The following is a 13006-nucleotide window of genomic DNA, read 5'->3' as shown; positions in this document are numbered from 1 at the left end:
CTTTGCTTTTATACTCAACTCCTCTTGTTATGAAGGCCAACATTCCATTGGCTTTCTTCACTGCCTGCTGTACCTGCATGCTTCTTTTCAGTGACTGATGCACTAGGACACCCAGATCTCGTTGTACGTCCCCTTTTCCTAATTGACACCATTCAGATAATAATCTGCCTTCTTATTCTTACCACCAAAGTGGATAAACTCACATTTATCCACATTAAACTGCATCTGCCATGCATCCGCCCATTCACACAACCTGTCCAAGTCACCCTGCAACCTCATAGCATCTTCCTCACAGCTCACACTACCACCCAGCTTTGTTTCATCTGCAAATTTGCTAATGGTACTTTTAATCCCTTCATCCAAGTCATTAATGTATATTGTAAATAGCTGCGGTCCCAGCACCGAGCCTTGCGGTATCCCACTAGTCACTGCCTGCCATTCTGAAAGAGACCGGACGGGAGCTCCAAAAGCTGCACGAGGTTTGACTGGTCCCGACCTGGGGTAGATCGCCGGCACGGGGGAGCTGAGATCCCCCCCGATGAAGGAGCTTGATCGCCCCGACGAGGAAGGCTCACCGCCGGCTACGGATTAAGATCATCCAGTCAACGGAAGGTTAGAGCCCCCGACCGCTGGAGGACAAAGAAGGGAGAGATTGAACTTTTTTTTCACCTTCTATCACAGTGAGGAATGTGGCGGAGTCACTGTGGCGGATGTTCATGTTAAAATGTATTTTGTGTGTCCTTTTGCTTTTTATTGTTATGACTATGGCAAATGAAGTTCCTCATATGTTGCAAAACATACTTGGCTAATAATGTTTTATTGTGATTGTGAATATGCAGAGAATAGTGGGACATGGATGATGCACAGGTAGATAAGAAGGGAGAGATTGGTCTTGGCATCATGTTCAGCACAGACACTCTGGGCCAAAGAGCTTTATCTTGGACTGTACTGTTCTATGTTCATTACTCTGGCTGTAAACTATTCCAAGTGATGCCTTAAACATTTTTAGAAAGAAACCTGAATGGGTTATGCACAAGCCTTTCAGAAATTAAGTGAAATCCAATTTATAGCCAAATAATCTATGATGTTACAGATCTGATCACTAGGTGGCAGTCTATTACTGTAGTACATATCTTGCTCGGTGTTTTCAGAACTACTAAACTCGATTTCACCAAATCCAGCTGAACTGTGATTATTTAATCGCTATTAAAAGATTGGAATATAGTCGATAATTTGTTTTACATTTTGTCGCTATAAACTCAACAGCTTTACATAAGCAATTTCATCAATGCAGATACTGTTAAAAAGCTTATTTGAATGTTTAGTCTAATCTTAAATTTCATGCCATGAGATAATACAAAACTAAGAAAATACCTGAAAAATTAATCTTAAGTCTTTTAAACATAGTTTGTAAGGAGCTTGATAGTATTCCAAACCATGTAAGGGATATATCTGAATAAATAAGAGAAAACAATTAGTAAAGTAAGCCTCCGTTATAATGGGGGGGGGGGGGGGGGATGGGTATTGCTATCGTTATTGCAGAGTGCCGCTACAAACGAGTATAAGTAGTAGAAGCAAACAACTACAGTTGCTGGTTAATACGTAAAAAGACATAAAGTGCTGGAGTAACTCAGCAGGTCAGGCAACATCTCTGGATAGGTGACGTTTCAGGTCTGGACCCTTCTTCGGACTCTCAGTTTAGAACTGGGCCTGACATCCAGGTGAGTTGATAGCCCTGGCCTGCTGCTGGCCGGGGGAATGACAATGGTCGGCGGAGTCAATGGGCGTGGCCCGAGTGCAGGTAAGGGTGGGCTGGTGTGTACACCCAGGCCTGTAAGTGGCACGGGGGGGGGGGGGGTGCATGTTGACAGCCGTGGGTACGTCCGTCCGCTATAACCAAAATCCGCTATAATGAGGTCCGTTAAAATAAGAGTTTACTGTACTTGGGTCATTAAATATTAGAATTTACAAAGAAATACATTTAGTACTTGAGGATTGAAGAAACTTTTGTTCACCAGTAGTAAGGCAAGAGATTTTCCTTCCAGATTCAGTGATTGAGGCAGAAGTGATTGTGAATAAATAATTAAAATTAACCTGGATGGCTGAAGTAAAAGTGAATGATTGGCTGTGGGAGTGTAATGACTGAGATTATAATTTTGTGCAAGTTTGTCGCACGTTTGTCGAAATAAAGGATGCTATTTGGCCTTCTAATGCAATAAATAATCTAACCCTTCCTACCCTTTGTTCAAGCTCCTTAACAATATCTCTTCTAAACATAAGACAATGAACTACTTTAAACACAATTTACCATCCTCATCTCTATTTTGCTGAGGTTCACTGTGAAGGCCTGGCATGTAGCTTTAACATTTTTAACCCTTTGAGGAAATACTGGTTCCATATCTAAAAAAATGAGCTTTAGTTATACAGGAGTTTAGACTCCCTTGGATCGTCTCAAAATGTCATCCAGCCAATGCAGTATTATTAAATTGCAGTACTGTTGAAAATGACAATACCCTCTTTTATACTGTATTTTTGCTGGTGAATACAATTTATTTTTCAAAAGGGTGTGTACAAAGGTGCAAAAAGCAGCAAAAAGCATTATCCATATGCAAAAAAAAACTCAGTGCTGGAGTAAGTTGATGGGTCAGGCAGCAATTTTGCATTGGCTGTATAGGTGACATTTTGGATCAGGATCCACTGGGTGGCGCCAGCAATGGCTGCCTTGCCAACAGTGTTCCGTCTTTGTTTATACATTTTAAATGTATGTTTTTAGTGTTCTTTAGCTTGGTTTATGTGGGGGGGGGGGGGGGAGTTGGGGAAAACTTTTCTTATCTCTTACCTTGACGGAGATGCGAATCGTATCTCCGTCCGCACTGCGGCCTAACATCGAGGAGTTGACGGCCTTTGCTGGAGACTGACTTTGAGAGCTACACCACGGAAGCCTGCGGACTTAACATCACGGAGCTCGCAGTCTGTTGGGACTTTGGGGCTCCAAACACGGGTGCTTGCCGTCTTTAACATCGCGGAGCTTGCGCTCTCTGGTTAGAGACCAACTTCGGGAACTCCAAACCGCAGGAGCATCGACCGCCCCGACGCGAGGACTTCGACTGCCGGCTGTGGGAGCTTCGATTGCCCCGACTGCAGATGGTTCGACTGCCCCGACTGCGGGAGAATTAAAAGAGGAAGAAGCTTGGACCTTATTGCCATCCATCACAGTGAGAAACGCTGTGGTGAATGTTTATGGTAGTTGTATTTCTTGTTGCTTTTTTTAGTATGGCTGTATGGTAATTCGAATTTCACTGTACCTTAATTGTTACATGTGACAATAAACTGACCTTGAAACCTACTTCAGACTGAAACATAACCTGACCATGCTCTCCAGAGATGCTGCCTGACCTGCTGAATTACTCCAGCTCTTTGTGGCTTTTTTTTTTGGAAACCAGCATCTTGCTTCTCCATCATCCTTATGTACTTAAAATTATCACATATACAGACAAATAATGAACAAATGTTGCCCTAACATCAAAAATTACATTTAAGTTTCTTCTTTGCAACTGAGTACGGCGAATAGTTTGTAGTTTTGTTGGCTGTTCTCAGGAAATTAGTTTATTTGTGTTGTGAGTGAAATATAATCATAACTTGGATTAAATTTTAATATTGCCTGTGTACTTAACTCTTAAGATAGTATACCTTCAAAGGGGATATTTTCGACATGGAAAGAGTCTTGTACAAAGGCCCTCTTGTTTTAATGATGTGTGAAAATGTCAGTGTAAGAAAATAACTGCAGATGCTGGTACAAATCGAAGGTATTTATTTCACAAAATGCTGGAGTAACTCAGCAGGGCAGGCAGCATCTCAGGAGAGAAGGAATGGGTGACGTTTCGGGTCAAGACCCTTCTTCAGACTGATGTCAGGGGGACGGGACAAAGGAAGGATATAGGTGGAGACAGGAAGATAGAGGGGGAATGTGCAAATAAATAAAATGCTGTTTTCTATTTTATCCCAGTAGTAACAAAAACAAGAGACTAAATATAGAGGAAGGCTTTTATATCATGGTCCCCTACTGTGATTACAGCCCATGAAATTGCAATCTTAGAAATCAAGATTCAAAGTCATTCTTCCTGTAATTTTGTTAAGTGGATAATCAATTTCCAGGAAATCTGCAGATTCAATGCCCTGAAATTGTTTCAAGCATCAAAAATAAAACAGTGATTGAAAAGGAAATAGAAGAACAAGATGGTAAGAGAGCTGGGAAGCAGAAATGGATTAGTGAATGAAAAGTTGGCACAAAAGTGACTACATAAAACAAATGCCAGCAGTGATCCGATGAAATTGTGCAACCACAATTTGAATGGCAAATTCTATTTGCCCAACATCACCTACATTGTTCCCTCCACCAATGATCCAAGGCAACCCAATGAGCAATCGTGGAGGTTGTCACTAAGGCTGTCTTTGATATCAGTAAGTCGATCTTGTAGTGAATGAGGATCATCAGTGCAGAAGCTGTACAAAACGTGTGGTGGGGGGAGGGAGGGAAGTTATCTATGAGAAACTAAATGTCCATACCAGTCTTTGTTTTTCTGCTTAAGGATTCAAGTTTAGTGAGAATTGGGACATGTGCTTGACCCATCAGTGACTACTTTGAAATGAGGAAATAAAATACAATACAATAAATTAAAATACTAGTCACAGAGGGGGCTTCGCTCAACACTTGCACTCGGTCCGTGTTAAACCAAACGCAGGCTGGGCGATCGCTTCGCTCAACACGTGCGCTCGGTCCGCGTTAAACCAAACGCAGGCTCGGCGATCGCTTCGCTCAACACCTGCGCTCGGTCCGCGTTAAACCAAACGCAGGCTCGCCGATCGCTTCGCTCAACACCTGCGCGGTCCGCGTTAACCAATCTGATCTCCCGGTGGCTGAGCACTTCAACTCCCCCTCCCATTCCCAGTCTGACCTTTCTGTCATGAGCCTCCTCCAGTGCCATAGTGAGTCCCACCGGAAATTGGATGAACAGCACCTCATATTTCGCCTGGGCAGCTTGCAGCCCAGTGGTATGAACATTGACTTCTCCAACTTTAGATAGTTCCTCTGTCCCTCTCTTCCTCTTCTCAGATCTCCCACTGTCTTCCTGTCTCCACCTATATCCTTCCTTTGTCCCGCCCCCCTGACATCAGTCTGGAGAAGGGTCTCGACCCGAAACGTCGCCCATTTCTTCTCTCCTGAGATGCTGCCTGACCTGCTGAGTTACTCCAGCATTTTGTAAATAAAATACAAGAATACATGTCCATAGAAGGCTTTGTTCCAATAAGGAGTCATTCTTTATCTCTACAATTCGCACTATTCTGCAGCTTTCCACGGGCTTTTACTTCTGAGCTGATAAAGACAACTTTCCATTCCAACTAAGCAAACACTCTAAGCAAGGCATCCATTTTCCTGCTGAAAACCACAGCAGGACATCCATTTTATAACCCCATAGCAATGGGGTTTTTTTATGTGTATGTGTGCGTGTGTGTATATATACATGCACATATGCACGCACGCACATACATATTTTGTTGTGCTGCTGCAAGTAAGAATTTCATTACACTGTCTGGGACATATGATAATAAAACACTCTTGACTCATAAGTTTCCTCATAAGGGGGAATTAATAAATATATATTAACAGCTTTTCTGAAAGGAACCTTAACCATAAAGCATATACTACAGAGGGCATCTCAGAAATTTCTGGTGGAGCTTGGCCAGCAAGATTGGAACTCCCATGTTTGCTGAGACATCCCAAACATCCTTACACACAGAATAGGTAAACACAGGCAGTCTGGCGCAAAGTGCTGGAATTTACCAGCAACTTCCAGACATCACTGCTGGAAAACTTTTGTTAGATGTGTGGGTTGGATGGGTGCTTCATTACATCAACTGGTAAATGATTAAAAGTGTTTGATCCAAGAAAATATTACATTTCAGTGCATCTCACTTACACAATAAAGTTACTTAATTTTGTAAACAAACCTTCCAATATCCGGAGAAAACTATATGGCAGAAGAGATTAGAAAACAAAGTCACTGTAAAGGAAATTGAAGTACACACACCATCCAGTTTATTGGTACGCCATTTGTTAGAGAGACTCGGCAATTGGAGGATGGCACGGTGGTATAATCTGAGTGATTTTAATCATTTATCATCTTTATGATATCATTGCAACGAGTATCTAGCATTAAATTGTTCGCCTTCCTGATGATCCTGGCAATCATTAATACTGGGATTCAGCTACGACTTTTACTTAGACGCATTAAATTAAAGCCAGTATCGCTGTGTTTGCTGACAGAAATGAGAAAGTTAATAAAGCAATAAAATATCTTTCAAATATCAAAAGTGATGAGACTCCAGGCATAGTGAACATGTCTGCTTGAGACTGGAAACCTCATTATTAAAAATGGATGGAGAGCATTGGATGATAATGCTACAGAAAGTGTTCTACCCTCTTCTTGCTGTGATTGGAATTCCATGTGAGTATACTGAAGTTCTTTACACTTATTAAAATGATTTAGAGGCACAGTAGCAATATAATATTGTACCATGCACACACGTTTATAGCAGGGTTGGAAGGCTGTTTACCTGCATATTCTGTGATGATATTGTAGTTCTGCTAGTGTCTGGTATCCACCATTTGTCTTCAGCTTTAATTCTAAAGTGAACAACAAAAACCTGATAATGACACAATGATGATGCAAGGTGCAGAAAATGTCTACATCGTAATTTCAGAGAACACAAATAGGTCAGCTTTAAAGCAGGGTTGTGAGCAGAACGCCTCTCTACATTTCAAGGCATTAACTCCACAGAAAACTCGTAATGAGAGGCCATCTAAAGCTTTTTGGATCACATTATCTCAGCTGCATCATAAATCATATAAACGGATAGAATTACAGTATTGAATAAATTGCATTAATCAAATAGTTCAATTAAACAAACTATCTCTGAAGATATACTTTTGATTTAAGTGTCTGGTCATGAGACTGCAGCAGGGAACTTATGTTCAAAAATTATTAAGCGATAGAAGTAATTTGGGCATGAATTATAAATGTATTTCATTCTTAATACTGTTTTGCTTAAAATATTATAAGACAGCCATATACATTTTTAAAGTACTAAAGCACCGATGAGAAGATCTCCGTAAACCTGAGACTGTTTGTAGACAAAGATGAAACTGGGAGGAATGTATTATTAATTGACCATGTGGTCTCTTAAGGACTCGTTTACCACAGTTATCCTCTGATCATATCATCCAAACGTAGAGATGTCTTAAAAATATTTTTAACTGTTACAAATCATAGACAGATCTTATCAAAAGTAATTTTTATCATAGTGAAGCTGGCACTTTGTCACAAACAGGAGGCTAATGCTGGATAAAAACCCAATATTGTGTGGCATCCAACTGTTATTCTGCATTCTAATATTTTAATTTAAAAATATATTCATAAGATTTTGAACATAGGAAAAGTCTTAACCCAAGCAGCATGTTTTTCTTACAAACTATTGTTTGTATTAAGTTTCCTATACATAATGCAAAGCATTTTACTTAAGTTCAATGACCTTTTTTGAAACATAGTGGTAATTCTTTTTAGTTTAGTGATACAGCGCGGAAACTGGCCCTTCGGCCTACCGAGTCCGCACCAACCAGCGATCCCCGCACACTATCACTATCCTACACAACAGGGACAATTCACAACTATACCAAGCCAATTAACCTATAAACCTGTATGCCTTTGGAGTGGAGTGTGGGTGGAAACAGGAGATTCCGGAGAAAACCCATGCAGGTCACAGGGAGAACATACAGACAAACACCCTTATTCAGGATCAAACCCGGGTCTCTGGCGCTGTAAGGCAGCAACTCTGTTGTTCCTTCAAATAACAAGATCCCACAAGGAACATTCTGAATAACCAACTGCTTTTTTTCGCTGATCATGGTAGAAGAATGTTGGTCGGTACTGGAAGAATCCTTACTCTTTTGCAAATAATGCCTTGGGTTCTTTACGTGCATCTAAACTATTAATGTAAACCAGATGGTGTGTGATATCAATAAAGATTATAGATTGCATTGCAATTTTTGCACTATTCTGTTTTGCACTCATATTTATTGTTGTATTTATCATTCTTGCATGTATACTGTTTACTTAATGAGCTTCATGCGAACAAGGAATTTCATTGCACCCTGATGTATATAACAATAAACCAATCTAAATCTTAATCTGTACCTCATCCAAAGAAATCTATCTTTGACAGTAGAGTTCGCTTCATTGCACAGGCTTTCAACTAAACTATATACATGTTATAGCATATATATATATATAACCATACACAAAACCATGACACTTGGTTTGATTTAATGCTGCGAGGAAACGGACTCCTCGACCCATTTTGCCCACACTAACAACATATCCCATCTGCACTAGCCCCGCCTGCCTGCATTTGGCCCATATCCCTCTAAACCTGTCTCAACCATGTACCTGTCCAAATGTTTCTTAAACATTCCAATAATACCTGCCTCAACTACCTCAAGCAGCTCATTCCATATGGCCACCACCCTTTGTGTGAGAAAGTTACCCTTCAGGTTCCCATTAAATCTTTCCCCCCTCACTTTAAACCTTTGTCAACTAGTTCTCGATTCCCCTACTCTGGGCAAGAGACTGTGCATCTACCTGATTTATTCCCTTCATGATTTTGTACGCTTATATAACCTATCATCCTGTGTTCCAAGGAAATCTAATCACAACATTTAAAATCTAAATTGCAAAATGTATTTCTGTGACATTGTGACTACAATAAATGTGTTGTTAATTTGTTTGTTTTTTAATTTTCAGCAAACATTATGACGTTCCTAGTTTTATGGCAAAGGAATTGTATGATTTCTCGATCAAGTATTTACTACTTAATGGCAATATCGGTAGCTGACACCCTGGTGCTTTTACTGATTGTAATATTTGAGCTGATCCTCAAGTTCCACGTCCATGAACCATTTTGGGCAAGAGAACCATGGTGTACTATGAGAGACATTTTCAATTATGGTGCGTACAATACTTCTGTCTGGCTTGTGGTGACCTTCACGGTTGAACGTTTCATCGCCATAAACAGCTTCAGACTCAAAACCAAATCATGCACCTCAAGAAGTACCATCATTGCAATAACACTCACCTTTGTCTTAAGTTACTTGCTTGCTGTCCCTTACTATTGGTCGAATCATTCTCAAGTCAGTCCTAGACCCATCAATGCGACTGAAACGCAGAGATTTCCATATGAATGTGTTTACAAACAAAATATCTCACCTTTTTTTGTACATGGCCTGGTGTGGTTTCAAACAGTTTTTGATTATATTGTTCCACTTATAATCATTGTTACATTAAATGGATTGACACTAAGGCAGATTGTTCGGAGTAATAAGGTGCACCATTCTTGTGAAGTGAAGGGAGTTGGCAACTCAGCAAACTCTCTTTTCTTCAGGGCTCAGAAAAGAAAATCTATTGCCCTCTTGATTACAGTTTCAATGAGCTTTGCTCTCCTATGTGTTACAAGGCTGGTCACGCAGATTATCCTTCGAATCGCATACTATGATATTGACAGGGAAGACTATTCACACACCATTAATATTGTTGCTGATATTGGTTCTATGATTACCTTGACTAACATGGCCATTAACATGTATCTGTATGCATGCACCCAATCCAAATTTCGGAAAGAGCTTCTTTTTTGCATAAAGGCCATGATGTGCCCTTGGAAACATTGCAGGCAACAGAACACAAACTTCCCAGCAGCCATCCATCACTTGCAATGACATGGATGAAACACTGCTAAAGGTAACATATTATAATTGATTCTCAAATTCCAAGGAAACTATAAAACTGTCTTTTTCAAACAGTGACATGATAATGAATACCTGACCTTCCTGTCTCAGAAAATTTCAGGTTGAGGCTTAAGAAATGAATCTTTAACAAAGCAGGTACAAGACGATTGGAAAGTCTATCATTTTGTCTCACAAAGACAGCACAGAAATGTCCTTCATCCCAATGTGTCCATGCCCACCATCAAGTACCTGTCTATACTAATTTTAACGAATTAAATTACTCACACTTGGACCATAACCTTTAATGTCTTGACAATTCAAGTGCTCATTCAGATATCTCATAAATGTGAGAGTATCTGCCTCCAATACCTTTTTAGGCAGTGTGTTCCAGACTTCACTGCTTTTTATTTTTTAAATTTTTTTTTTAATCAAAAATATTTATTCAAATATTAAAATAATACAATACAATAAAACCAAAATAGAACCCACCACCAGAATATTATACAAACAAATATACCAATTGAAACTATTATACAATTATATTACATTCCCCATCCAGGATACATCCAATCCCCCGCGATGCCCAGCGGTCCCGGAAATCCTCCAGGGTGCCCGTGGACAGCACGTAGTCCCTCTCCAACACCACCTGCGGCGGTCACAGTATGGAGGTGACAGTGTAGAGGTGTCAGTATGGAGGTGACAGCGTAGAGGTCACAGTATGGAGGTGTCAGTATGGAGGCCACAGTATGGAGTTGTCAGTATGGAGGCCACAGTATGGAGGTCACAGTATGGAGGCCACAGTATGAAGGAGGCCACTGTGTAAGCATCGACAGCAGTATATTAACTGAGAAGCACAAACAACAGCCAGTAAAGAACATAGCACCTCCTTAGTTAGTAAGGCTTAGCCACAGACCATTTTTAATGGAGTGACTGAACTGTGTCATTGATGGATTTTCCAACATTTTACCATTTTTATGTTGGGTGCAACTTAAGCCTATTCACTCTTGGAACATTGAAGAGAGGTGAGATTTCATTTAAAATTTTAAAGTGGCTACTGTTTGCTTAGATGGCTATAAAACATAATATTATTTTGCTAAAAGAGTTGAAAGGGTCACGGACCATGCTGATCTGCAGTCCCCTCATAGCCAATTGCTTGCTTTTGCAAATACACAGGTTCCCCCGCAGTGTCTGGGGAACCTGCCACAGTTTAGAGACAGAGCACGGAAACAGGCCCTCCGGCCCACTCAGTCCGCACTGACCAGCGATCCCCCCACATGAACACTATCCCACCGGCCAATTAACCTACAAATCTGTACGTCTTTGGAGTATTGGGAGAAAACAAAGATCTCGGAGAAAACGACGCGGTCACTGGGAGAACGTACAAACTCCATAAAGACAGCAGCCGTAGTCAGGATCGAACTGGGGCCTCCGGGGCTGGAAGCGCCCTGAGGCAGCAACTCCACCCCTGCACCACCGTACCGCCCTGTTAATGAAATAGCTTTCAGCAATTCAGCCAAGCACCTTCAACTATAAAACGAGTCAACCAATGCATATTATGAAACTTTTTTTCTTCTTTGGAAATTCAATTAAATCCACAAAACGTTGCAGTAAAGTATTACCTTGTAAACATAAATGGCTTTTTTTTAACCACTTTATAACTGATGAATCGGCATCACCACTTCTGAATGTTATTGCTTAGCAATTTGATGTGGCATCTTCAAATTACCTGTACATATTACAAATAGTAATAAAGTGCAAGAGACAAATAGCATATTAAATGAAAGCACGTGTATGGATATTTTTATTCAAGATTCAAAATGGAACAGGCAAATAGTGCCAATTACAAAATATAAATGGTTTCTTTGCAGATAACAGGGAGTCTGAGAGGGATTCTACGTGAATTTGGAAAGGCAAGCACGCTGGTCAGGAGACACAAGGATGCTGCAATCTTTGTTCGGGCATTGATTGGGGATGCTCAGCATTGTTTTATGCATTGGAAAGATAGTTTTATAAATCTGATTGGGTTTTTTAAAAGAGTGTAGAAAGGAACTGCAGATGCTGGTTTAAACCAAAGATAGACCCAAAAAATCTGGAGTAACTCAGCAGGACAGGCAGCTTCTCTGGAGAAGGATCACAACCCTTTGCATGGTAGTTTTCTGGAGAATTTGATCACATGGGATTCAGGGCGAGCTTGCCATTTGGATAAAAAATTGTAGAAATAAAGAAATGTGGATGCTGGTTGATACCAAAGGTAGACACAATAGACAATAGGTGCAGGAGGAGGCCATTCAGCCCTTCGAGCCAGCACCACCATTCAATGTGATCATGGCTGATCATTCTCAATCAGTACCCCGTTCCTGCCTTCTCCCCATACCCCCTGACTCCGCTATCCTTAAGAGCTCTATCAAGCTCTCTCTTGAATGCATTCAGAGAATTGGCCTCCACTGCCTTCTGAGGCAGAGAATTCCACAGATTTACAACTCTCTGACTGAAAAAGTTTTTCCTATAGACAATAGACACAAAGTGCTGGAGTAATTTAGCGGGTCAGGCAGCATCTCTGGAGGAAAAGGATAGGTGCTGTTTTAGGTTGCGACCCTTCTTCAGACGAGACCTTCTTCCTTTTCCTCCAGAGATGCCGCCTGACCCGCTAGGTTACTCCAGCACTTTGTGTCTATCTTGTACAAAAAATTGGTCTGAAGGCAGGAGACAGAAAGTGGTGGCAGAGGGTGTTTTTGACCGGAGGTCTGTAACTAGTGGTCTGCCACAGGGGTTGGTGCTAGATCCACTGGTATTATTTATATTAATAATATGGATGTGAATGGAGGGGGGCATGATTAGTAAGTATGCGAATGGCACAAATTAATGAAGTTGTGGGTAGTGAAGAAAAATATCTACATTTACAACAGGATCTTAATCGGCTGAGCCAATAGGTCATGGAATAGCAGATGGAGTTTAATTAATTAAGGTGTTGCATTTGGTAAGATAAACAGGGCAAGACTGACACAGTAAATGGCAAAGCTCTGGGAAGTGTTGTAGAATGGAAAGAGCTCAAGGTGCAGGTATGTAGTTCCATGAAAGTGATAATGCAGGTAGTCAGGGTGGTGAACAAGATGTTTGGCACACTTGTTTCATCAGACAAGATATTGAGTGCAGGAGTTGGGATATCATGTT

The 13006-nt window shown here is 40.8% G+C and overlaps 1 protein-coding gene across 1 annotated transcript; it reads left to right on the top strand.

Moving 5' to 3' along the window:
• The first annotated feature begins 1758 nt into the window (after positions 1 to 1758).
• Positions 1759 to 9826, top strand: LOC144605545 (putative G-protein coupled receptor 139). Its single transcript, XM_078420953.1, has 3 exons — positions 1759 to 1801; positions 4156 to 4239; positions 8859 to 9826. Exons 1-3 carry the CDS (start codon positions 1759 to 1761, stop codon positions 9824 to 9826), a joined length of 1095 nt encoding a protein of 364 aa, XP_078277079.1.
• Positions 9827 to 13006: the final 3180 nt, after the last annotated feature.

The sequence above is a fragment of the Rhinoraja longicauda genome, chromosome 24 (genome assembly GCF_053455715.1).
Source record: "Rhinoraja longicauda isolate Sanriku21f chromosome 24, sRhiLon1.1, whole genome shotgun sequence".
Classification (NCBI taxonomy): domain Eukaryota; kingdom Metazoa; phylum Chordata; class Chondrichthyes; order Rajiformes; family Arhynchobatidae; genus Rhinoraja; species Rhinoraja longicauda.
The sequence above is the reverse complement of the archived record's forward strand: the minus strand, read 5'-3'. Positions and strand labels throughout refer to the sequence as shown.